The 24,591-nt window shown below is 36.3% G+C and overlaps 1 protein-coding gene across 3 annotated transcripts in view; it reads left to right on the top strand.

Moving 5' to 3' along the window:
* LOC149838536 (adenine phosphoribosyltransferase 2-like) overlaps nucleotides 1-24,591 on the top strand; it is a 37,306-nt gene that overhangs the window by 679 nt on the left and 12,036 nt on the right. The window contains exons 3-6 of one of the 3 annotated variants that reach the window (XM_090007723.1): nucleotides 6,449-6,541; nucleotides 7,591-7,740; nucleotides 19,360-19,418; nucleotides 21,650-21,712. In XM_090007723.1, coding sequence (XP_089863849.1) covers nucleotides 6,449-6,541; nucleotides 7,591-7,740; nucleotides 19,360-19,418; nucleotides 21,650-21,706 — 359 coding nt within the window. In that variant the 3' untranslated portion in view covers nucleotides 21,707-21,712. The remainder of the gene's footprint in view (nucleotides 1-6,448; nucleotides 6,542-7,590; nucleotides 7,741-19,359; nucleotides 19,419-21,649; nucleotides 21,713-24,591) is intronic. The other 2 variants (XM_090007722.1, XM_090007721.1) reach the window with 2 other exon arrangements.

Here is a 24,591-nt window from a genome sequence, read left to right as displayed (position 1 = left end):
TCCTAGGGGTGTTACCTAAACATTTATTATTTGATGGGACTCAATGAGCCAACTGCATCTGAAGGTTTTTACGAATTGCATGGACTTGCATGTCTGCGTAAAGGACAGATTCGTCTTCGTTGGTGAGAATGGAATGTAGAAAAGGTCAGCATTTGTCGATTTGTATTGTTTGTGGAACAATGTGTTTGCATGCAAAGGGTGGAGCTGTTGTGTTGGCTATTTACCAAACTGCCGTAGGTGTTGGAAACCATGGAACGTAATCTAGTTCAAAGCAAAATTCGTCTCTTCAATTGTGTGGCTGGGAAATACAAAAGGAGAAAAAAAAAGATATGCATGTGATGCTACACTTAGTTTATTGTTTTTTTTTGCAAACATTTGTAGTCTATCGATCTGATTTAGGCATCAGAAGGAATATGGGTGAAAAAAGCTACAGCAATGAGTGGATGTGCATAAGCTATATAGGCTCACTTTGTTGCAGGCATGACAAAAGAATCCACAACGGGATTATTCATTTGTTGGGAATTTGGATGGGGTCTATAATATCGAGCATATTATTTTTTGCAATTGATTTGGCATCTTAGAAAAGATCAAAAAATGCTGCCTAGTGCACTATGTTACCTGGGTACGAGTACAGGTACAGGTGCAGAGGGTACAACACGACAATTCCAAAAAATGTAGTTACGGGGGCATGGCTATATATATCATATAAATTCAAAATAAACTGAATATAATCTAAATATATATGCTATATCTAAAATATATATTATATACTGAAAATATGAAATTATAAACTGAAAATATAATTATAAATTACAAATCGAATACAAACTTGTATGTAAGGAGGGTAAAATGGCATGTCCGGGTGTTGACGCTTGTTGTTTCGACACTGGTACAGCGGGTAAAATGGAGTGTGCGGGTACCATAGCTAGTGCAAAAGGAAAAGAGAAAAAGAAGGCATCAAGGGTACCACATATACATGAACATATTTAAAGTGGGTGTTCCCATCTGTCCTGGTTAAATTTGGGAAGGATTCTCGTTCTTTTAAAGCAATTGAACTTAAGCAGTTTCAGGAAAAAGAAAACAAGATATTGTCAACGTAATGCCTTTTAACATTATTGGTGAATTTATTTGAGTTGGCAATTATGCTATCATACCTTTCCGTAGGGGTTCAAGATTTATTTTATTGGTTAGTTGTTTATGAATGCCCATGCAATTAAAATCCTGCCTTGGCTGCTTGGATTATTGGTGCAAGCTATGTCACATAGGTGCGGGTGCAGGTGCGGGTGCGGGGGTGCGGCAAAAAAATGAATATATATATTATATATATAATTTTTAAGTTTTAACAGATAACAACATTAACACTAATGAAATAAAAACAATTATCACAATATTATCAAATCAAGTCATCATCATGCATGCAATAAATCAAATTAACAATCTACAATTCTACTCTACAATATAAAAACCAACACTACAAATATAAAAACAATCAAATAAGTAAAGCCGAAAAGAAGTAAATTATATAGTATACTAACAAAAGAAACAAAAAGATGCATAATTACATACCAAAAGTATATCCTACACAACGTATATTATGATGAGATAATGAATCCTAATAATTTTTTTCTTCATCGTCAAATGCATCGTAAGAAGGAAGACTGAGCTCAGATAAATCCATGTTTGTAATGTTGAAATCATGTTCTCCTTCTAAGACACTCTTCTGGGTTTACATCCTCAAATTTGGATGATCCTTGTCTACATTACAAACCCAATTTGAAAATGTTAAATATAAGTATATTTAAATGAAAAAACTAAAAAATAGTTAAATAACTAAAAGAGCAAATTAGTACCTGTATTCATCATTGGGTCGCAAAATTAGTTAAAGATTTGAATGGACATATACTAAATCCTCTACACGCTTGCTGGTGAGTTTGTTTCTTTTCATGTTGTGGATTTGAGAATATGTGCTCAAATTTATTTCACAACATAATGAATTGGCAGACTGAGATAACAATCTCAATGCAAGACGCTGGAAAAGAGGTGTTTCTGATCCAAATGTTGACCACCATGTAATAAGATCTATATTATTCTTCTCTCTCGCGAGTAATGCTTGTCCATATAATCTCGAAGATGCAAAAATTTCAAACTCTTGTGTGACTTGATTTAGAATATGTGATTCTGGATAAAGTTTTGTCATACACATATTTCGATGCCTTGACAGCTCTGGGTCTAAATTTGGAGGGACACGACAAATACCACCTTTCTCCTACTTTTTTGCATAATATTTTGGATTAAGAGAATTTGCCATGCAATGCAAGGGAGTGTTGTTCTTATTCCATCTTCTGACTAAAACTGAATGAATATTGTTAAAAATTTTTGAATCATCCATTGCAGGATTTTTTCCTTCATGCTTGAAAACTACAAATTGTATTTTTTCAATCATATTATCCCACATTTCATAAACTTTGTGAAGCATGTGTTCATCCTTATCAACTTTTCTCAACACTTCTCAAATAGGTTGAGTAAATTGAAAAAAATATACGACCCTGTCTCAAAATTCTTCATCAACAATAAATTTTATAATTTCTTGAGCCTTGACATCATCATCATCAACACGATAAAATGTCCAATTCTCATCAGTCATCATGTTAATCAAAGCATTCTTCACTTTCTTAATCCTCTTCACCATCACAATGATGGGCGCAAAACATGTTTCAGCGACCTTCAACAATTTTAGATCAGAATGCCTATTAAACATAGCATTAGCATGATGATGGTTGACAACAAATTTTTAATGCTTTTAACAAATTTTTTTAATTCTTTAATCCATGAACATAGAGCATATGTTGGTAAATTTTCTTCTTCTTTGGGGCTGCAGATGCTCTTAAGGGTCAAATTCAAGCCCTTTGCTACACAAGAAGTCCAAAAAATATGAGGATACTCACTTTATAAACTCAATGTTGCACTTTTACAAACTAGAGCATTGTCTGTGATGATTTGTACTGCTTTCTGATCACCCACTTCTCTTATTACTTCTATAAACAACCCCTTCAAATACGCAGCATTTTTATATTCCCCCGATGCATCAACTGCTTTCAAGAATACTAAGCCACTAAGCTAAGAAACAATGAAATTGATTAGTGGGCGCCTTTGAATATCTGTCCACCCATCAGAAACAATGAAAACTCTATTTTGCTCTTATGAATATTTTTTAATTTCTAGCAATCTCTTAACATTTGCCCTCTCTTCTGGAAGAAGTGTTGTTCATATTTTTTTTGAGCTCGGAGGTATATAACCACTCAAATTATAATTTGCCAAAGAAGTAACTAAATCCTTCTAATAAGGATTTCTAGCTGCATTAAATGAGAGTGAACTAAAATAAAAATACCTCGCTACTTTTCTATACATCTTCTTCCTTCTATATATATTGAATAATGCTTGTATCGTTCCTCTTCCTCTACCTCCTACATTTACTTTTTTTTTTGAGCATCTTCTTGGTGGCTTAAAAATGACACACTAATTGCACAAGAATCACTCATTGTCTTCCTCTTCTTATATTCTTCTTGTATTTTCTTGTATTATTTTTGCATTGCCTCATCAACTCTTATGCATTTTGAAATGCCATGTCCTGGTATCTTCAACAAATAAGCCTTAACTCTTGTGTAAGACTCAACAAAATCTCTTTCACAGAGCTTGCATCGAAATCTCTTGTTTCCACCACCTTCTTCTCTAATTTTTGCAAGCTTATCTACATGTATTCATAGTAGCCCCACATCATCACTCCCACTATAACTATCAGCAACACTAGCAGCAGAACTCACATGTGGGGATGCGAATGACGCAAGTCCTTTTCCTTTATCCGTCATATTTGTCCTCAAAACACAAAAAAATTTATATTAAAATCAATTATGCACACAATCAAGATTTATAATATTGAGTGCAAAGTCAATAACATATACCATAAGTTCTAAAAAATATAGTAGTAATATATATAAATAAATATCGAAAGGTACAAGAAAAATATGTAACATTCAGTGTACTCAAAATGAAAAAAAAAACACATTAACCATTACCTGCGTTATTATAATTATACAGTTAACTAAACAATGCATATATAGGACCACCTGTATTTGATTAAAACTGTCGATCCTAAATATCACTAATATTCTTCTGGAATAAACCATTTTTTAGAACCACAATATTTACTTTTTCTTTTTTTTTTTCTAAGAAATATGTTTCAACTCAATCTGACACTGTAGATATAATCTACATGTTTTATTTAGTGAATATCGGCCCTTGGGTCAAATTTGTTTTTGACAAAAACTAAATTTTTTGAGCCAAAAAAATTGCAGTTGTTGAATTCTTGATTACTGAAAAAACCTGTTCAGATATCGAAAATCTGTTGGTCTAAGGGTTGATCTTCACTGGATGACACCCCTCCTTCGCAACTCGAGCGCAGAGGGAGGGGGTTGCGCCCCTCCCCAACCTCTGGGAGAGGGAACAAGGAACGAGGAGGGGAAACAACACCGCTCCCCCAACTTAGAGCGCAGGGAGCCCCTCCCCAACATTCTAAGAGGGAGAGAGGGAAGACTGATAGAAGAGGAGGAGAGCAAAGGGAGTTAGAGAGGAGGAGAGCAAAGGGAGTCAGAGAGGAGAGTACCTGAGGAGGAGAGGTCCGACGGAGCGGTCGGCGGCGGCGTTGGGGTCCGGCGAAGAGGTCGGGAGGAGAGGAAGGGAGGATTAGGGCAAAATTTTTTTGCCCTAATCCTCCTCTTTGCAACCCTTTTCATCGAGCAAATTTTTTTTTAAAGTTTAAAAATTAGACAAAAATGACCCTGGGTGCATTGACCGCACCCAGGGCCGGGTTGACTGCACCCGCACATGCACCCACGTCGCTTTGCATCGACGCCAGTGCGGCACCTGGTTGGCCGAATCCCCGTGACTTAGGGTGCAAGTCTACCTCTTAGGAGCACCTAGGTGCCTAGGCAAGTGCCTTTGCTTTTATAATAATTTTTTAAGTTTTAGTTGTTTAGCTTCATAAATTGTGTTGAATATGTATTTTATATTATTTTTAAGAATTTATTCTATTTTTTTAAATTTGTTGGTTTTTTGGTCTTAACTAGGCCTACTAGTCCCACCAAGCATTGACTAGGCCTTTCAGGGGGGCTGACGCTTATGAGCCAACTAGCACTTTTGACTACTTAGATGAATGCCCACAAGGGAGAACTTCCCATTAGTCTTTGGCTAATTTAGAGAACAAAAATGTTGATATTTTTCTTTCAATAGTTATTGGATTTAATACCATCTTTATGAGTAAAAAAAGGCACAACATTTCATTTTGAAATGAAGATAATATAAGCACATTATACTGGCAACCATAGTGACTAGAAAAAGCAAAAGGGGCAAGTAGCTGGTCATAGTGCAACTTGGTCAACAAATGCATGTGCTAGATTTCTCAACCTAAAAGGAACAACCATGAAGTCACGATGGAAGATGCTATGTTACCATCTCACAGGTGTTGCTTCTAATCGAAGATTGACCAATGGACATCAGAATAAGCCTAAGAACCTACTTTGATGTAGAAGTCACTATTCCTGTTGCTTTAATGGAATAGAAAGTGGAGGCATTGTGCGGGAGTGAAAATGCAGCATCTGTGTGACATAGCAACTCAGTAGTCATATAAAACACCTTAGCGCAACATAGAACAGAAAAACTAAATATCTAATAAATAATAATAATAAAAAAACTATAATTCACTGGTTTTAGAGTTGCAGGTTTTTTGGAGATTACTTGCAAGGGAGTGCTCCACTTTCTGTCTCAAATTTTGGGATGCCTCTTGCCTTCCCACAAAAATTTAGAAGAAACAAGAGATCATGATTTGTATGGAAACGCTGGTTGTTAACATCCTGGTGGAAAGTTTGATTGGAAAGGGAATCCGTGTACATTAAGGTATTACTTTTCTGATATTAGAATGTTCATAAAAAGGTCATGGCTGATGTATCACTTTGTCTGAGATGCAGGTGGTCAAACAATTTGTTCATCTGGCTGGAGCCCACCATCTTTCTCAGCTCTACTGCTCACTAGACTGTGGTTGGGTGATGCCTTGTCACCAAACCCATTGAAATTTTTGTCTAATGCTTCTTTTGATAAATAAATCATCTTTTCTTTCTTTCTGAAACAAAAGTTTTCTAATCATGATGTGTATATGTCTTTGATGAGTTAATGTTATCTTGTTATGAGTACAACAACAACAACTACGCCTTCATCCCAAACAATTGGGGTCGGCGATATGAACCAACAAAGAAAATCATTCTGGGTCTTATCTTGTTATGAGTGATGTGATTTATTTTCCAAGTTTTATTTTATCTACTGATATTGCTATTCTTTTTCTTTTGAAGGAAAAGGGCATTATGCAGTGGTCATAATTAATATTTAACTTTTCTTCTAGGAATTGAAGCTAGAGGATTTATCTTTGGCCCTTCAATTGCTCTGGCTTTAGGTGCTAAGTTTGTACCCCTGCGGAAACCAAAAAAATTGCCAGGTAATTGTTTTCTGGTCCAATTGCTATTTTTTGTTTACTAGTTAATTCAAGATGAGATGAAACCCTGCCATCTCTTATGGGCCTGTTTGGATGACACCCTAAACCAGGTTGAAAACCTGGTTTTGGGTTTCAAGCCAGGTTTTGCATGCAAAACCTGGTTTGGACTGAAATCCACAAGAGGCAGAGACATTGTAAATGTTTTGTGGTTGGCATGGTGCCCCCCATATTTTTCTACTTTTAACTTGATTGTAGCTTGGCTGTCAGTTTTGAGATACTTAGCACAAATTATTATTTTAACAACCTTGAGAACAACTCTATATTTCAAAATGACAACATACTTTAAATAGCTATGTATATGGAGAATTGTTTAAGCATTTGCTCTATTCAAAATATGTTTTCAGAATATTGAGATTGTATTTGGTCCACGTGTTTTCTCTTCATTCATCCTTTATAAACTTCTCTGACATGCAACCATATAATTTAGGCATTCCTCTTATTGTATAAATGATTGTAAAAAACCAAAAGCTTAGGTTGAAACCTGATCACATTAGCCCTCTGCAACTCAGATCCTTTTATGTGCATTCTCAGAATGTCCATCACTGCTTTGGATTGCTGTTTCTAATGGCGTTATCACAAGTTTTACCAAAATTTCCTTCCACAACCTATATAGCTTTAGGTTTTGATGAATTGGATGACATATTTTACATTTTGTAAAGGTGCTTCCAGAAGTAAAGTCTTGGTTTGTGACATTCACAAAATGATGCCTAAACAAATTTCTTCTTTGCGTCTTGGTATATAATATTGTGTACTGCAATTCAGCTAATTATGTCTTAAACTTTCTTTGACAAAAATATGAAAAGGGAAAACCACTAAACCAGAAAAGAAAAACTGTGTGAATTGTTGTCTGTGAAAATTATACTGTTCATTAGAGGTGCAATTTTGCATGATTTTTTTAAATTTCAGAACTTGTTAAAACTGCTAAATGGAACTGTTTTTCTTTTGTACTTTCTGTTTTTTATTTTCTAACCTTCTTAAAATCAAATAATCAGGTGAAGTCATTTCAGAGGCCTATGTTCTCGAATATGGAAGTGATTGTCTTGAGATGCATGTTGGTGCTGTTCAGCCAGGTGAGCGCATATTGGTTATTGATGATTTGGTGGCAACTGGGGGAACACTTTGTGCAGCTATACGGCTACTAGGCAAGCACCTTTCTATTTGTAATTATGCAAGTAGAGATATACGAGCTCATGAAGTATAACTGCTAAATCATTGTGATTGAGATATTGGGTTATGTATAATGTCCATTGACTCTGTTCAGCTTCCTTTTGACTGAAAGATTATCTAAGGTGGATGGTTAAAATTTGTGATTGTTCATCTAAAATTTTGCTTCGGTTCAATATGCAACTTCTTGGAAGACTACTTATAATGTACAGTTTGTGAAAATATCTCAAAAGAGATCATGTGCAAAACAAGCACCACCTCCACGAAGGAATATGTGCACAAAGGCACAAGAACACTTAGAACAAAATGTATCCAAGGTACAAATGAAGAACACAAATGCCAAAATATAAAGAATTTTATTGAACAAGTGGAGAACAATGCTCCAAGCATTGAATACATTTATGAGGGGGGTTCACCTCTATTTATACTAAAGAGGGACCCTTGGAGGGGCTCCCGCAGTGTTGGACCCCCTCCAAGAGTTGACTAAGTAAACAAGAAAGAAAAGAAAAGAAGAAAAAAAGAAAAAGAAAAAGGAAAAAGGAAAAGAAGAAAAAGAAAAAGGAAAAAGAAAAAAAGGAAAAAAATGTACAAACATATTCACTAATGTAATGTGAATATGCGCAAAAAGAGGAAAATACCAAAATACCCTTGGGGGCTACGTGATGTGAAATATATATATATATATATATATATAATACATGTGTATGTATCTCTCTTTATATATATAAATATATGTATACAAAAAATAAAGATACAATTTAACAACCTCCCTCAAACTTAGGGCACAATGATCGAGAGTTTGTCGAGAAGAAAGTTGAATCTTGGAGAGCAGAGCGCCTTGGTGAAGAAATTTGCCAACTGATACTCTGAAGTCACGTAAGGAAGATCTATAACTTTTTGCAAATATGCTTCTCTAACGTAGTGACAGTCCATCTCAATATGCTTTGTGCGTTCATGGAACATGTGATTTTTAGCAATGTAGATTGCACTTTTATTATCGCAACATAACTTTGTGGGTCCTTGAAATTGAATCCCCATGTGTTGTAGCAGTTGATGAATCCACACAATTTCCATGGTTGTAGAAGCCATGACTCGATATTCTGCTTCGGTGGATGATAAAGACACCTGTTGTTTCTTACATCTCCATGAGGTTAGGGATTCACCTAGAAAAATACAAAATCTTGTAGTGGAGTGACGATTATTTGGGTCACCTCCCCAATCAGAGTCAATATATGCAATTAAATTTAACTCAGAAGATGAGGAAAGAAAAACTCCCTTGTTTAAGGTTCTCCTTATGTATCTGATAATTCAGAGAACGACTCCCATATGGACGGATGTAGGAGCATATTGGAATTGGCTTGTAGTGTGCACGACATGCGAGATGTCCAACCTTGTGATGCTAAGATACATTAGAGACCCCACAAGTTGCTAGTAGGGAGTAGGATTATCCAAAGGAATCCCATCATTGATCTTCATTTTTGATCCCACAATTTCAGGGGTCTCACATATTTAATCGTCAGAAATACCTGATCTGTCAAGAATCTCACACACAAGTTTAGTTTGAGACAAGAAATAACCTCTATGAGAGTAGGCTACCTCTATACCAAGGAAGTATGTCAAATACCCCAAGTCTGACATTTCAAACCTTTCTTTTAAAGTGACTTTAATACTTTTGATGCCCTTTATGTCACTACTTGTTATCAACATGTCATCAACATACAACAGTAAAATCACAATTCCTGCATTAGACTTTTTGACAAACAGAGCAATGTCAGTGTAGCATGAAGTAAAACTCTCTTGAATCATAACTTCATTAAATCGATCATACCAAGCCTTAGGGGTTTGTTTCAAACCATAAAGCGCTTTTTGCAAACGAAGGACTTTTCTCTTTTGTACGTCCATGCGAGGAGGAGCATCCATGTAAACTTCTTCATTAAGATCCCAATTTAAAAAAGCATTTTTAACATCCATTTGGTAAACATTTCATTTTTTAATAGATGCAATAGTGATTAAACATCTTACATCGACCATCTGAGCAACAGGGGCAAAAGTTTCTTCGCAATCAATACCATATTCTTGACTATATCATTTTGCGACAAGACAAGCTTTATATCTTTCAAGAGTGATCACTCTTGGTTTTAACTTTAAAAACCCATCTACATTCTATTGATTTCTTTCCTTTTGGAAGATATTGGAAGATCCAAGTTTTGGCTTTGTTGAGGGCTCTAAGTTCGTTATCCATGACACCCTTCCATTCTATCATTTTCTTAGCTTCTTCAAAGTTCCTAGACTATTGATATGAGTGAATGACACTAAGACATGCTCTATGTTTTGGAGAAAAAGACTCGTAGAATATAAATCTAGAAGGATTTTTCCTAGATCTTTTGTTTTTTCGAGAATGGTTGTAAGGTTCATTAGGGTCACTATACTTCTCTAATGCACTTTTAAAGGTACTTTCATCTCTCTGTATATAGGTAATTGGTTCAACTATTATTTCTTCTTCGTGTTGGATAGGTTGCGGAATACTTTCACTTATGTCCTCATCCTCATTTAATTCATCATCGCTAAAAAAATCCTCGTTCTTAGATAATAATTCAAATAAAAAGGAGTAATCCGCATTATCTTCATGAGTTTTATGTTCTTCAAAACCACTCATATTTTCTAAAAATGTTACGCTTCTTGAAACATATACTTTGTCATTTTTAGTATCATAACACGTAAATCCTTTTTTGTGTTTTCGAATATCCCAAAAATGCACAAGAAATAACTTTGGGAGATAGTTTATCATTCTTGTCGGTGAGGACAAAACATTTACAACAAAAAATTCTTAGTCTATTGTAGTCGGGTTCCTTTTTATACAAGGTTTTAAAAGGGGATATTTGATTCAAATTTTTGGATGGAAGTCGATTTATGAGATAAACCGATGCAAGAGCCGCTTCGGCCCAATTTTTTTTTGGAATTTTTTGAGAAATGAGTAAGGTCGATTATTTAAATAATAAGCAGCTGCATGCAAAGGCTTATGAAGTTGCAAGTCCCATCATCTATCAATGATATCCCAAATAGGTTTATATTTTTTTCAACCTTGTCAAGGTTTGAAGCAATTTCCTCTTTTGCTCTATCCATTGCCTCATACAAAAATCCCATAGCAAGCTCATCTGCATCCATTAATTATATTACTTTCACGAGCGGCAGTGTAGCTTTAATTGCATATGATATGACAACCCAAAACTTATGATCATTAAGAACAATATAAGAAATGTTCTTAGCATCAAATTTCTTATAGTAATTAGATGATTTAAAATTTGAAGACAGGAATATTGACTTCAACTATTTTTTAAAACATCCAATACTATGAAGCGTGAGATATGTTGTAGCAAAATGAGTGACGACTGAACGTAGAAGTTCTTTCTTCTTTGTGAATTTTCTCATCAAATTAATACCCATGCATGATTATAGATGTATCTTAAGCAATGCGCCACACATGGTGTCGAAAAACATGTTTTTCTTGCTGTTAACATATTCTCAGCTGCCACATAATTTGGTGCATTATTTATAATAAATTGCATTACGTTAGTTTCATCAACTTCTTTAACTTCTTCCAACAATTTAAACAAATTTGCACCAGTTTTTTCATGTTGTTGATTTCAACAGACTTCAAAAATACTGTCCCAGATGAGTTGTTCACAAGAAAATTAATTAAGTTTATTTCTTTGCCATCTGTCCAACCATCTGCCATAATGCTGCAGCCAACCTTTGGCCATTCATTTTTGAACTCTTTTAAAATTTCGTCAGTATAATATACCTTGTCTTTCAAAATTCAGGTTCTGATTTTGTGATAAGAAGGCCATTTGAACCCTCACCCATAATTTGCAATAGCTTCTACTATTGCACCAAAATATGGGCTGTTGCAAATATTAAATGATAAGGCATTTGCATAAAAAAATCTACCAATGGCACGACATACATTTATTCTTTCATCCCTTTTGAAAGTAATGTTTATTGTGGTTTGTTGTGCTTCTTTGTTCACAAAGATCCTCCCAATATCCAACTTGTTTTGTTCTTCCTCTTGTTTATTTTGTTTTTGATCTTTTAGATGATTCTGAAAAAATCTTTTCACATAAGGTGGAACCGCTTCGCACATGCTTACACTATGTTTTGTGTCAGCTAAGTGATGCTTTAACTTATAGATGCCTCATGTAGTCTGTTTATGACAATAATTGCAAATTACGTGTCCTACGAGTTTGAGATCTTTAGTGGGATTTAGAACTTTAACTCCATGACCTCATCTTATATCTTTTACCCTATGTCACACAGACTCGGCTCTAAGGTCGACGCACCCGCGTCGACACGCACCGACACAGGTGTGACTCAGACTCGGTCAACCCGACCCTGGGTGCGATCAACGCATCCAGGGTCATTTTGGTCCATTTTTTGGAATTTAAAAAAAAAAATTCTGGGCTTAGGAATTTAAAAAAATTTCTTTTTTTTGGGGGGGGGGGGCACTGCACAGTGGACTGTGCTGTGCACAGTCACAGACAGTGCACACAACACAATCACAAACTGTGCACAACCACATACTGTGACTGTGTCTTTGCACTTTATATATATATATATATATATATAGTCGAGTCCCCGTGTCCAAAAATTTTAAAATCGCGCCGCACCCGTGTCGCACCCGCACCCATGTGACATAGCTTTTACCATTGTTCAACTTCAAAAATACATATAACAAAATATATATTAGTACAAAAAATTAGATTTATATTCAATAAGAATCAACGTATATAAATTGAAAACTAATGGAAACACAAACACATGAAGTCAGTGAGAACGTACATGTCTTCACCCTCACAATAACCTATAATGATGCATTAACAACATGTCATAATTAGAAAATGCATCTTAGCTTTCTTTCTTTCTTTTTTTAAGTGACTCCACTGAGAAAGTAAAGAAACCATACAATGTCCCAACAGTCAATCGATATGCATGCCTTAATTATTTACTTGAATGTATTTTAGTTTGTTTCCAAATTTAATTTATTATGTATGAGGTGGGCCAACCTTTTTTTTTTTTTTGACAGAAACATATATGCACTGAACATAAAGACTTACAAAGGTGTGAGTGTGATGAGCTATTGCACTCTAGATCAAAAGTGGAGAAAAACAGAGTGTGGTGGCAGGGAGTTAAACCCCTGCAAATAACAGCAGAATGTATTAACAATATTTGCATCCTATGTCACGTAAAGAGAAAACATGCATAGCCTGTCTATATTCTTGACAAAAGGATATGAATATCCTTAAACCGATCAGCAACTACAACTATAACCAAAACAATAGAGAGCTTAACTATAGCAGACAAATAAATTCTACAAACACTTGACTAAAACTAGATTGCTAAATGGAAAAGAGACACACCTTTAATTTTGTCGCTACCTGCAAAAAGTAATCGTTTCCAAATCAGAGACAGACATGGTTATAAAAAGAGAAACTATAATAATTATGATCAAGTAAACATAATTTTTTACTATTCCTCACCCAAGAGAATAATGCTGATAGTGCTACACCAACTCCAACCCAAAAGAGGACTGCGAGAGACGAGAGAGAGAGAGAGAGAGGTGGGAGAGACCGAGACGAGAGAGATGAGTGAGGGATTGAGAGAGAGAGACTGTGAGAGACGAGAGAGAGGGGCTAAGAGAGACGAGAGAGAGAGAGAGGGATTGCGAGAGAAGATAGAAAAATTAGGCCCCCCCGACCCTCATTAAGGTCAGGGGCCCTGCTTTTATAAAATTTTAGTTTTGGTCAAATGAGGGCTTTGACCCTCAGTTGACCAAACAAATGAGGCGTGAACGCCTCACCTCGACGCGCTCCTTGCCTCGAGGCGTATGCCTTGAGGCTTTTACACTTTATGCCTGTGCCTCAAGGCACAAAGGCCCTCGCCTTGAGGCGAGAGACATTTTTTGCGCCTTGAGGCGCGTTTTTAATAACATTGAGCTGAAGCATATTATTTGCCCCACTCTTCTGATAGAATACATGAGCCGAGCCTGGGTATGCTTAGCTTCGGTATATCAAAGAATTCATGCTTAATTAGCGAATTTAAGCTTATAAATATACCAGAGAGAATCGTTCTCTTGCATAAATGACAAAAAAATTAACTCCTAATAATGAGATCCTCGATATACAATATACAAAATATTCAAAATGGGACTTGCAATAATCAAAATGGGAAAAATAAAAAGCTTGGTATACTCAGAATATTCGGAATCTTTATTGGGACAAAATAGACAAAGAGCATATATGGAACCTTAAAAGTGCCAAGTGGTTGTGGAATGTGGATACTGGTGCCAATCATAACAGAGACATGATACTAATAACTTCTGTTTTTTATATTAATTTGGAATGTGGAAAATTAACCTTTCGAATTTTGTAGATAAGCAAAACTAGAGATTATAACTGATGCACTAATAGGTTATAATGTAGCCGATATGCGATAAGAAATATGTAAAAATATCAGAAAAGCATTTTTAAAATATTCTCTCACATTTTTACATGTAAAATATTGGAAAAGGAAATATGCATTTAGAAAAAAAAACAAGAAGTAAAATTTTAAGTATTTTAAAAATATAAGAAAAACAAAAGAAAGGAAAGCGTGAAACTGATCCTATGGGCTAGGCCGAGTGGGTAACTAGTGGGGAGGGAATCGGGAGCAATCACGATTTTACAATAAAAAATCTGCAAAACACAAATTGGGCTGTAGCCTGTAGGGAACATGCCACAATCAGTTAAAAGTTTCACTATTCTTACTACAGGCGGTAGCTATATTTTCTGATTTTTGGTGTATCATGTTTGTGTTGTGTATGCATCTTCCTGTTTTGGCTCCTTGATTATGGCTGTGTGAGGTCTTATTGTTGTTGGCTATGAGGTGTTTGTCATGGTGGATGTCTCGATACACCTTTTTTTAAAGGCAAGCTGGGGTTCGGCAGACCCCACTGGTGATGGTGGATGTATCGTACCACTGGGGTTTGAAGTTAAAATTGATATATATATATATATATATATATATATATATATATATATATATATATATATATATATAGAGAGAGAGAGAGAGAGAGAGAGAGAGAGAGAGAGAGCATAAAAGTGTCATCCATCGATCACCAGAAGCGCTCTTGCTGTTGATCGTGCATATAATTAGCGGTATTTCGTGGGTGAGATGGATAGAGGAGAGTGCGTACTTGAATATCCTCATCGTCGGTCGGTGGAGGTCGTCGGACGTCGGTGAAGGTCGTCGGAAGTTCTGGATTCCTTCGGTCGGTTGCCAAATCTTGAGAGAGAGAGAGGGAGGAGGAGACTCGGATGCAGCGTGAAAAAGAAACCCTAAAGCCCTCTTTTGAGTTTTGTTTTTCACGAGTTTTTCAAAATCTCTATTTTGCCCTTATTAAAAAACTCGTTCTTTTAATTTTTTTGGGAAAAAAGGTTAAAAAAAGAGTAAACTTGTAAATCGGGTACGTGCTTCCTGATATAAGCTTGCACTTCCCCATGAATTTCGGAAGCACCGCGTTTTGCGCTTTCGAAGCGTGTATCGGGGAAGCACACTTCTACTGTCTAGGCCCTCCCTTCCGGTAACTCTGATTTGTACTATATATATGATGAAAAATGGAGAGATTTTACTATGAAAAGTTCAGTTTCGAGTAGTTACTGGATCATAGACAGCAGATCAAAAGTGATGTTCAACATTAATGGGCACTTTGTTATACTTCCATGAGCTAGCCAGTATGGATGTCCTAATCCTGGATAAAGCATAAGGCAAAGAAATTTTAGCACAAATGTTCATCTTGCATCATTATTGGATATGGATCTCTGTCATATAGACACTCCATATTGGCAGCCTTACCCGTGTCGACATGGCTCAACACGGGTGCCCGTACTGGACGCAGCACGGGTACGTGTTGATCCGGGTTGGGTCAGGTCCAACCTTGATCCAACCCAACTTTTTTCTCTCTTTTTTTTTTGTTTCTCGAGCGAAAGACAGGGAGGAAGAATAAGGAGAAGAAGAAGAAGAAGAAGAAGAAGAAGAAGAAGAAGAAGAAGAAGAAGAAGAAGAAGAAAAGGAAGAGGAGGAGGAGGAAGAAGAAAAAAGAGAAGGAAGAAGAGAAAAGAGAGAGGAAGAAATAGAGAGAGGGAGACTCGAAACCCTCTCATTCCCACCCTAGAGAGAGAGAGAGAGCCTACCTCTGCCCCTCATCTTTTCTTCTTCTTGCTGCTTCGAAAGGAGAGAGAGTGAGAGATAGATAGAAAAGGGTGAAGGGCGAAGGGCTATACCCTTCTCCTTTTATAAGGTAGGTTTGGATATGGATCTTAATATAGATACATATCCAACCCTCTCTCTCTTTCTTGATATATATATAGCTGTGTCCCTGTACCTCATTTTTTGAAGTTGCTGTGTTGTGCTTTCCGTACCCGTATCCGAACCCATGTGACAGATATGGATTGAACCTGACGATAGCATTCATCCCTGAAAAGTCTGCATTCTTTTTCAAGCATATATACTGACAACAATTTTGGTTTATCATTTCAAAAACTACAGCCAGTTTTGTTCTCTGGACACTAATCTTGCCCTTGATGGAGCACTTGGTGATCCTCATATCTGGTTCTTGAGGCATGCAAGAGAACAGAGGTGTTCCAATAAGTGCACACCCTAACAAGTGCCTGACTGGTCAGTGGTCTTTGTGTAAAGGACGTGGCCCCTAGCTAGACGGTTGCCTCTATTTTATATATTCTGCTTGTTGCTTAAAGCTTCTATTGAACACAAGCCACAAAATGTACATGTTCTGCTCAGCCGGAGATTACATCAGTAGGTGGAGCAACTTGCTTGTTGTTCAGATCTTTGTACTTTTATTCAAATTCATTGCATAATTCTTGTTGTATATTTATGCAAATTCAAGCCACAAAGTGCTTGATGAGATATAGTTGGCAACTGTTCATTTTATGTTAAAAACACACTAAATAAATGTGTACACGATCTTAACTGAGAGGAAAACCATTTTCAAAGGGGGGGGGGAGATACCTAGAAGGCTGTTGTCCATAGTGAGAGTGTTCACCTATTGTCTCTTAAAGTTAATGGCAAGAGTTCAACTCATTATATCAAAGAACCTTGGTGTTGCTAGTACCCTTTAACTGACAAGAAGTTGTTTGTTGTTACTATTTTGAAAAAGTGATCCACTGTGTACTCTTAGTAATGGGTTATTGTGGCGTTTCTTCATGGGACCCTATGTGAATAACTTTATTGCAATACTTGGCTTCTCTCAAGAATATCTCATTATTTTCCTTTTTTTTGACAATACAGATGAAACATTCATTAAAGGGAGTTGTGATTATTAAACTGTGATCCATTGTGGAATTTAAATGTCTAAATTTTAAGTTGATGCCTTACCTTATAGCAATATGGGTTAGGTTTGGCACGGCTCAATTTGCTAGGTCATGGATCTGGTTTGGAAAATTTGCCAGCCTTGGTTTTCTTGTGGAGTCATGAATTGCAATGTGAGAGTTGTTGTGGATTATTGTTTGCATGTGATGCTATAACATATATGCCAATTAAATTTATGAGCTTCTTAGAATATCTGTGACATTAAGAAATCTAGTTTTTTGATGAAATTTAGTTTTCGAAAACAAAACAATAAGATTGATAATTTTATTTGGTTATCTACTATGTCACATGGGTGCGGGTGCGGCACTTTCAAAAACCTAGGGTGCGGGGGGTGCAGCAGGGGCAAAAATGTAATATATATAATTATATTGAAACTTCTAAATAAAATTTAAAACTTCAAAATATGGGTTTAATTTACACGTTGGACTTTAGGGGACCTTTCCTATTCTCAATGAAAGCTTGTAATTTCCAAGAATCTAAATAAAATCATTTAAAACTTCAAAATATGGGTTTAATTTACACGTTGGACTTTAGGAGATCTTTCCTATTCTCAATGAAAGCTTTTAATTTCCAAGATAGATTTTAAGAAACGGTTTTCTATTATCAACACTTTCCAAAGCTGTCTTGTTGAGAAACTCGTTTTATGTTTTTGGTGGATGAGAGGAAGTTTTATTACTATTAAATGAGAGAGAGAGTTTAATGAGAATTTATTCACTTGAAAATAATGTTGTTCAATGCATTTTAAATGAATTTAAAGCAAGGGTCTCTTTTTTTATTTTCCAAAGCAGATTTTTTTTAATCCAAAAAATGGACTAAAATGACCTTGGGTGCGTTGACCACACCTAGGGTCGGGATGACCGCACCGGGTGCCGCACGCGCACCCGCGTCGCTTCGCGTCGACGCGGGTGCGGCACCTGTCTTGGCGAATCCCTGTGACATAGGTTATCTACCATAGATTTTAAAGAAATCAGAACATTACAAAGCCTGTTTGGATGTACTTTATTTTATTTCCTATAAACAATATATATATATTATATATATGTGTGTGTGTGTGTGTGGGAGGGCATAATGCCTTGCTACCCTCATTGGTAATAAACTCTTAGTAAAACACTTTATTTTTCAATTTTTTTATTTTTATTTTTTTCATATCTGACACGCCAGATGTAATCTACATGTCTACATTTTTGGTTTAGTGGAAACCAGCTCTTGGATCATGATTCATGCCTTTCTGACGTATATATTGGAAATTTGGAAGGGGCGGGTGGATTGAAAATTCAACCGCCTTCAATGTCCCGAATTTTCATCCCTCTAAACATCGTATTTTATGTTGTAAAAATGCAGCTCAAGGGTTGATTGTTAGTAATAGTAGAGGACAACTTGGAGTCAGTGCAGATTGACTAGAAAAATTCAGATTTTTGGGTCTGATAATTCTCACAGACCCTGTTTGGGAGGAATTAATATGAATGGAGTTGAGGTTGGTGGACGATACTTTGGGACATTTAACATGTTCTATTGGGTCGTCATATCTTTTGATAATGAAAGTTTCATCATTCTTGGGTTATTGAACTCATAGTGTTAAGGCTAGCCCTTTTTACCTATCATAGTATCACATAGCTGTCACTACTGGAATGGAGGGTATTTAAACTTGCAATTTCCTCTTTTGTCAACTTGGTCTTAGCCCCCAATCCTACTTTTATGGGGTGGGGCATTTCGTCTTCATGTTTAAAAGGTTGGGAAGATGGTTGTCATGTGCCAAAAGAGTACATGTATATTTTTTGAAGTTATGTATCTTGTAGAAGTAGTAAAACAATTTTTTTCTCTTGCAGCATCTTGCATTACTAAATTTGTAAATTTTATATTTTGTCCTACTTTTGTATCATTAATGATCATGTTTTGGAGAATTATTTAGCTTCATATTTTTTCTTGTTTCAAATGTTTTTCATGCTCTAGTATAGATATACACAAAACATTTGACTTGATCTTAGATACACATGCAGTCATGCACTTGTACTGGTTCTTCAGTAATGCCAAGTGTATCTGAATGTTGACTAGCTTTAATCTGTGTATATGATATTATAAATTTGGTCATCTCTAGTAAATAACTTAATGAGGCTAGGATGTGGCTTTTGTCAGCTCATTAACTGCTCTCATCTTTATTGCTATCATGTCAGCAGAGCGTGTTGGGGCTGAAGTTGTGGAATGTGCATGTGTTATTGGGTTGCCGGAACCGCAGGTATGTTTAAATCGAGCATTGTTTTCCCTGGCAAATTTTCATGCTTCATACAAACACTTGTTTCTGGATTGTTCCTTGAGGTTTACACTGTGTCAACCTTACATGTTGCAATATGACAATTAGAGGTTTGACATTTTGAAAGAGTTACAATGGGGCTGTTTAGGTTCTGACTGACTAAAGTGGCAGGTCATCAGATCAAGATGGTTAGGATCTTAACCACGTAGTCCTGCACCTGGGTCCAGAAGCTACATCAGTTCAACCCTGGTCTGAAACTTGTGTATGTGTAACTCTGAAAATTGTGCCTGAACTCCTGAACAATTTTGGCTAGGATATATTGGGCAGTCACCTGGGAATTCGCCCCCTAAATCCTTTCTCTTGGGTCCATCATTTTGGATTTTGTGGGATGAAATATTTGACATCATTGAAATGTTGGGTAACAGAACTTTGGCAGTTTTGATGGTTGGAAGGAGATGCTCGGTCTTTTTAACCTAAAGGCTTCTATCTGGGTATTGTTTCATGTTTGTATGATTGTATCCAATTAGGGATGTCAACTGGTTGGATTCGGATGGAAAAATCTAAAACAGAATCGGATCTGATTTAATCGGATTCAGATTCAGATTCAGATGGAAAAAGTTAAAACAGAATCTAGATCCGACTAGCTTAAAACCTGATATTTACCCTTAATCGGGTTTGGGTTTTAGTCGGATTTGAATTTTAATTGTATTCGGGTTGGGTTTCTATGAAAAAATCAAATACCGAACCTGAATCCAATCTCTAATCTGATCCAGATTTGGCTACTGAATCTGACTAATCGTATTCGGGTTACATTCAAGCCATTGACATCCCTATATCCAATGAGATTTAAGAGTATTGGCTTCAGTGGCTTCTGATGATCATCACAGTTAACTAGGAGCCTAGGAGTGTGTTGGTTGGGTTCATTCTTACTCTCTGGTCTTTTAGGATTTCTCAATTTTCATCACCCTTGGTTAGTTTTATCTTTGCGTTAAATGATAAGTTTCTTTTGCTTAATGCTCATGAAATTAAAAAAGAAGAAGTGCATCAAGACATTTTTTAATTGGTTTGGTGTTAGTTTGTTATTTTTTCACACAATGGTAAAATGGAGTTTGTCCATAAAAAGTATAGCAGATCTATGAAGTTGGTTTGTCTTGTATGGTTGCTAAGGGTATCCTCAGATTATGGAGGCATGCATTTTGCACAGCTATATATTTGGTAATCTATCTGCTAATTATGTGGTAAATTGGTGGTTCAATTATACCATGAAATTTATCGGTGTAGATCTTCTGCACATCTGCTATCTATGCTCTTAATTACTGGTTATGCCTTTTTATTGTTTTAACTCCTAAGAGAATTAGCGGAGGTTCACCTTAAGGCATGTAATTCAAGAGAATAAATCAACTTAAAGTGAGTGCTGTATGAGAACCCTTGTTGATTAATGAGTGAGATAGCAGCTTGACATTCACATGGTTCAAAAGCAATTAACAGTTGTAGGTTATGTTCAATGAAATGGTTTTCAAGCACCCATGAAATTAATAGTTTGGTCCTTTTTCAACAGTCATTCCTTTGTACTTGAGTTCATTATATTAAATGTTTAACCTCCAGTCCATTGCCCGACTTCTGGTACCTTCTCTAGCACTTCATATTAACCATTTTATCGCAAGATAACTGCTACATTTTCAAATGTTTTGGTTGTTCAAGGTCCTGGCTCCTTTATGGTGCTAGTTTGCAATATATTACAACAACAACAACAACAACTACGCCTTCATCCCAAAACAATTGGGGTCAGCGATATGAACCAAAAAAGAAATTCATTTTGGGTCTTCCACATGAATCCTTTTCCTCCAATCATTTCTATCCAACGCCATGTCCTCGGTGAGGTTCAAAGCATTCATATCCTTTCCTATCATCTCCATCCAAGTCTTCCTAGGCCTACCCCGACCTCTTTAAACTAATATATTTTCCCATTTCTCCAACCTTCTAACTGGAGCATCATTAGGCCTTCGCCGAATATGTCCAAACCACCGTAAACGATTCTCTCGCATCTTATTTTCAATGGGTGCAACACCTACCTTCTTACGTATCTCTTCGTTCCGAATCTTATCGTGCTAGTTTGCAATATATTGAGTACCCAATTTATTGACCCCCCTCATTTTGTAAGCTGTTGATTGATTTGTGTTATTTGTAATCTCATGGTTTTTGTTCGTTTTCCTTAGGGCCACTGCAGTCTAAATGGAAAGCCACTATATATTCTTGTGGAGCCCCACCTATGAGGCCAGGTTATAAGCATGCATTGTTTTCATTTTTTTACCCCATTTGGGAAGGCCATATGATGCTATCATGTCATTACTCTGGATTAATTATTGAATCGACTATCTTTTTAACTCATTTCTGAAATAGTAATTCCGTTTTGATTCATGTCTTGCTAAACATATAATATTCAAATCTGAGCATATTAGCATGGTTAGCGGAATCCATTTTGCTGCAAATACACTATGCCTATATACTGCAGTGTTGAAAACTGACGTACAATTTGGTTAAGCAAAACTGACACAATTTGGTTAACTAAAAGTCAAACTTATACAGGGTTTGATTAAGTAAAAAACTTCTACAATGCTTGGTTACACAAAACTTAAACAAATTTTGATTAGGCACAGGAAAAAGGTGCTAACAGGGTGCAGTTAGCGTCTGTAGCTGGGGTCACACTTATTTAAAACACCTTAATGCTTTCCATCTCTAAGGTGGGAAATGCTCAAACTGTAATGTAGGTCACTTCAAAAAAGTTGAGGAAGCAAATGCACATTGTTGATTCTCTTAGGGCCTGTTTGTTACGTACAAAGGGAGGATACATCCTTTCATGGGAAAGAGTTTCCTCAACCCATGATGGGAAGCCATTTTGTATGAAATGGCTGATCCCATGGGAAATGTGGGGCCCACTGCACTGTCGCATTTTCCTGTGGGTTGTTTGTTCAATATTCTGCTTTCCCACGAGAAAGCTACCTTGACCCATCATCCATGAAACAAGCAGGCCTTAATGAGGAGAGCACTATTTGTTAATACGAGTATGACACAATAATGAGAAATATAGCAGCAGTAGACAAACATAATGGTAAACTATTCAAGTTATGATGACACTAGATAGAAATTATAGAATTACTGGGAGAGTCTGATTAGATGGCGAAGAATCCAAGATGAGTAAATGAGGGGAGGAGAGAGTGAGATGAGCATCATCCTTTTATCCTTGCGATTTGTGGACCTTGTGTATTCATCTCAAGGTCTCTTGGAGGCTGTCACAAGGATGTGACAAAAGGACACCTGATACACCGTTTTTATTGAACTTTTTCATTAAGAATAGTGTATAAGAGGACAAGACACACGAGTGAATTGGAGTATCCTTGTGACATAGCTTCGAGGTTGTACTTAAAGGGAAGGAGGTATGCAAAAATGAGTTGAAGATAAGGGTCAGTATGTAGCCAGACTTTTCATCTAGATATAGTGATGTCAGATCAAGTTTAAAAAACTTTGAAATTTCTAAGGTAGTTTTGGGTAACCACCTTTTTTTTTTGAATAATTTGAGTGGAGTTTCTGTTCAGACAAAGCCTCCAATCTATGAAGTTAAACAATGGGGCCAGATGGGTAGTAACCAAGGTTGCCAGACTAAGAAGCGGGAATCAAGAAATAATATAAATTATTGAATGACAATCAAAATGAAACACAAATAAAAACTAAAATAAAAGTGACTAATATTAAATTTCATGATTTTTAGTGTAAAAATTAAATTTTGCACAAAATCTAAAAACAATGACTACCAATTTAGAGAAAGCACATGAAAGTGAATGAGAAGAGAGAGAAAACACAAATAAACATGAAAAGTTTAGTGAGCGAATATATAAGAGGAATAAATGAAGCATGTAGAAAGCATATGAGAAGGGTAGGGGAATCGAGGTTCTCATCAAGTTTCAGAAGCGAGGAGTATTGTGCTTCTGAAGCGAGCTTCCCACCTATCTAAGAAGCTTCCGATAACTTTGGTAATAACAATTCATTGGATCCCTACTTCTCATAACCATGTACCTTACATGGTATACAAATCTACAAGATTAGAGCATCCACCATTAGAGAGGAAGAAAGAAGAATAGAAGAAGAGCAATATTCTTCATTCTACAACATAAAGGAGGATGTCCACTTAGGGTTCCACAAGAAGACAAAAATAATTGACTATAAGGCCTAAGGCTATGTTACAGAAATACCCCTCTACAATAAACATATGTACGACTTAGATGGGATAGCACACACATTAGTAAGATGCATATTACATTCCTTAACACATGGTTTTCTTTTGGACATTCAAAAAGTTGTCTTAGTGACATAGGCTTCATCCATTGTTTCATTCACCTTTTCTCTCTAAGGAAATTGAGTGGTTGCAGTCATGAAAGGGAACCACTATGGAATGAGAATTCATGGATGAAGGTGGAGTCGAAATATTTAAAAAAAATTTGCATGTCATGTTGCATTACTCTGAATTTTAAGTTCAGGGTTTTTTTGTGCACTATGGATTTAGCCGTTGTAAAAAAAATCTGAATGGTTTGGTAAATCTGGAACTACAGTTCTGCATGTGGTTAGTCACTTACCAGCAATGCAGGTGGTGATGCTTGAATTGGATTAGTAAGGAACCTAACAAAAATAATGAAGTGTATAGTTAATTGGCAATCCGAAGGACAATATGGCTTCCTTGGTGGCTGATAACTATCCATGTCTCGTGGCATAAATTGTGTTTAGGATGTCCCTTGTAATATTCTAGATGAGAGCAGATCTAGAAATCAGGCCTGAGTAATTGTCTAGGTACTTGGCCCCCAAAATGCAACACGTGTTCCCTATGCCACCTACACGCCACCCACATGCCACAAACATCATTTACTGCTTTTATGAGTCACTGGTCATACCAGCAATTTTCAAAAGTGCTGGTATATTTATGATTTTTTAGGAGAAAATCACTATTATGTTTAGTGATATCAGTACAACAATAACAACAACAACAACAACAACAACTACGCCTTCATCCCAAAACAATTGGGGTCGGCGATATGAACCAAAAAAGAAAATCATTCTGGGTCTTCCACATGAATCCTTCTCCTCCAATCATTTCTATCCAATGCCATTT

This window comes from Nuphar pumila, chromosome 5 (genome assembly GCF_984573655.1).
Source record: "Nuphar pumila chromosome 5, dmNupPumi1.hap1.1, whole genome shotgun sequence".
NCBI classification, from domain to species: domain Eukaryota; kingdom Viridiplantae; phylum Streptophyta; class Magnoliopsida; order Nymphaeales; family Nymphaeaceae; genus Nuphar; species Nuphar pumila.
The sequence above is the reverse complement of the archived record's forward strand: the minus strand, read 5'-3'. Positions and strand labels throughout refer to the sequence as shown.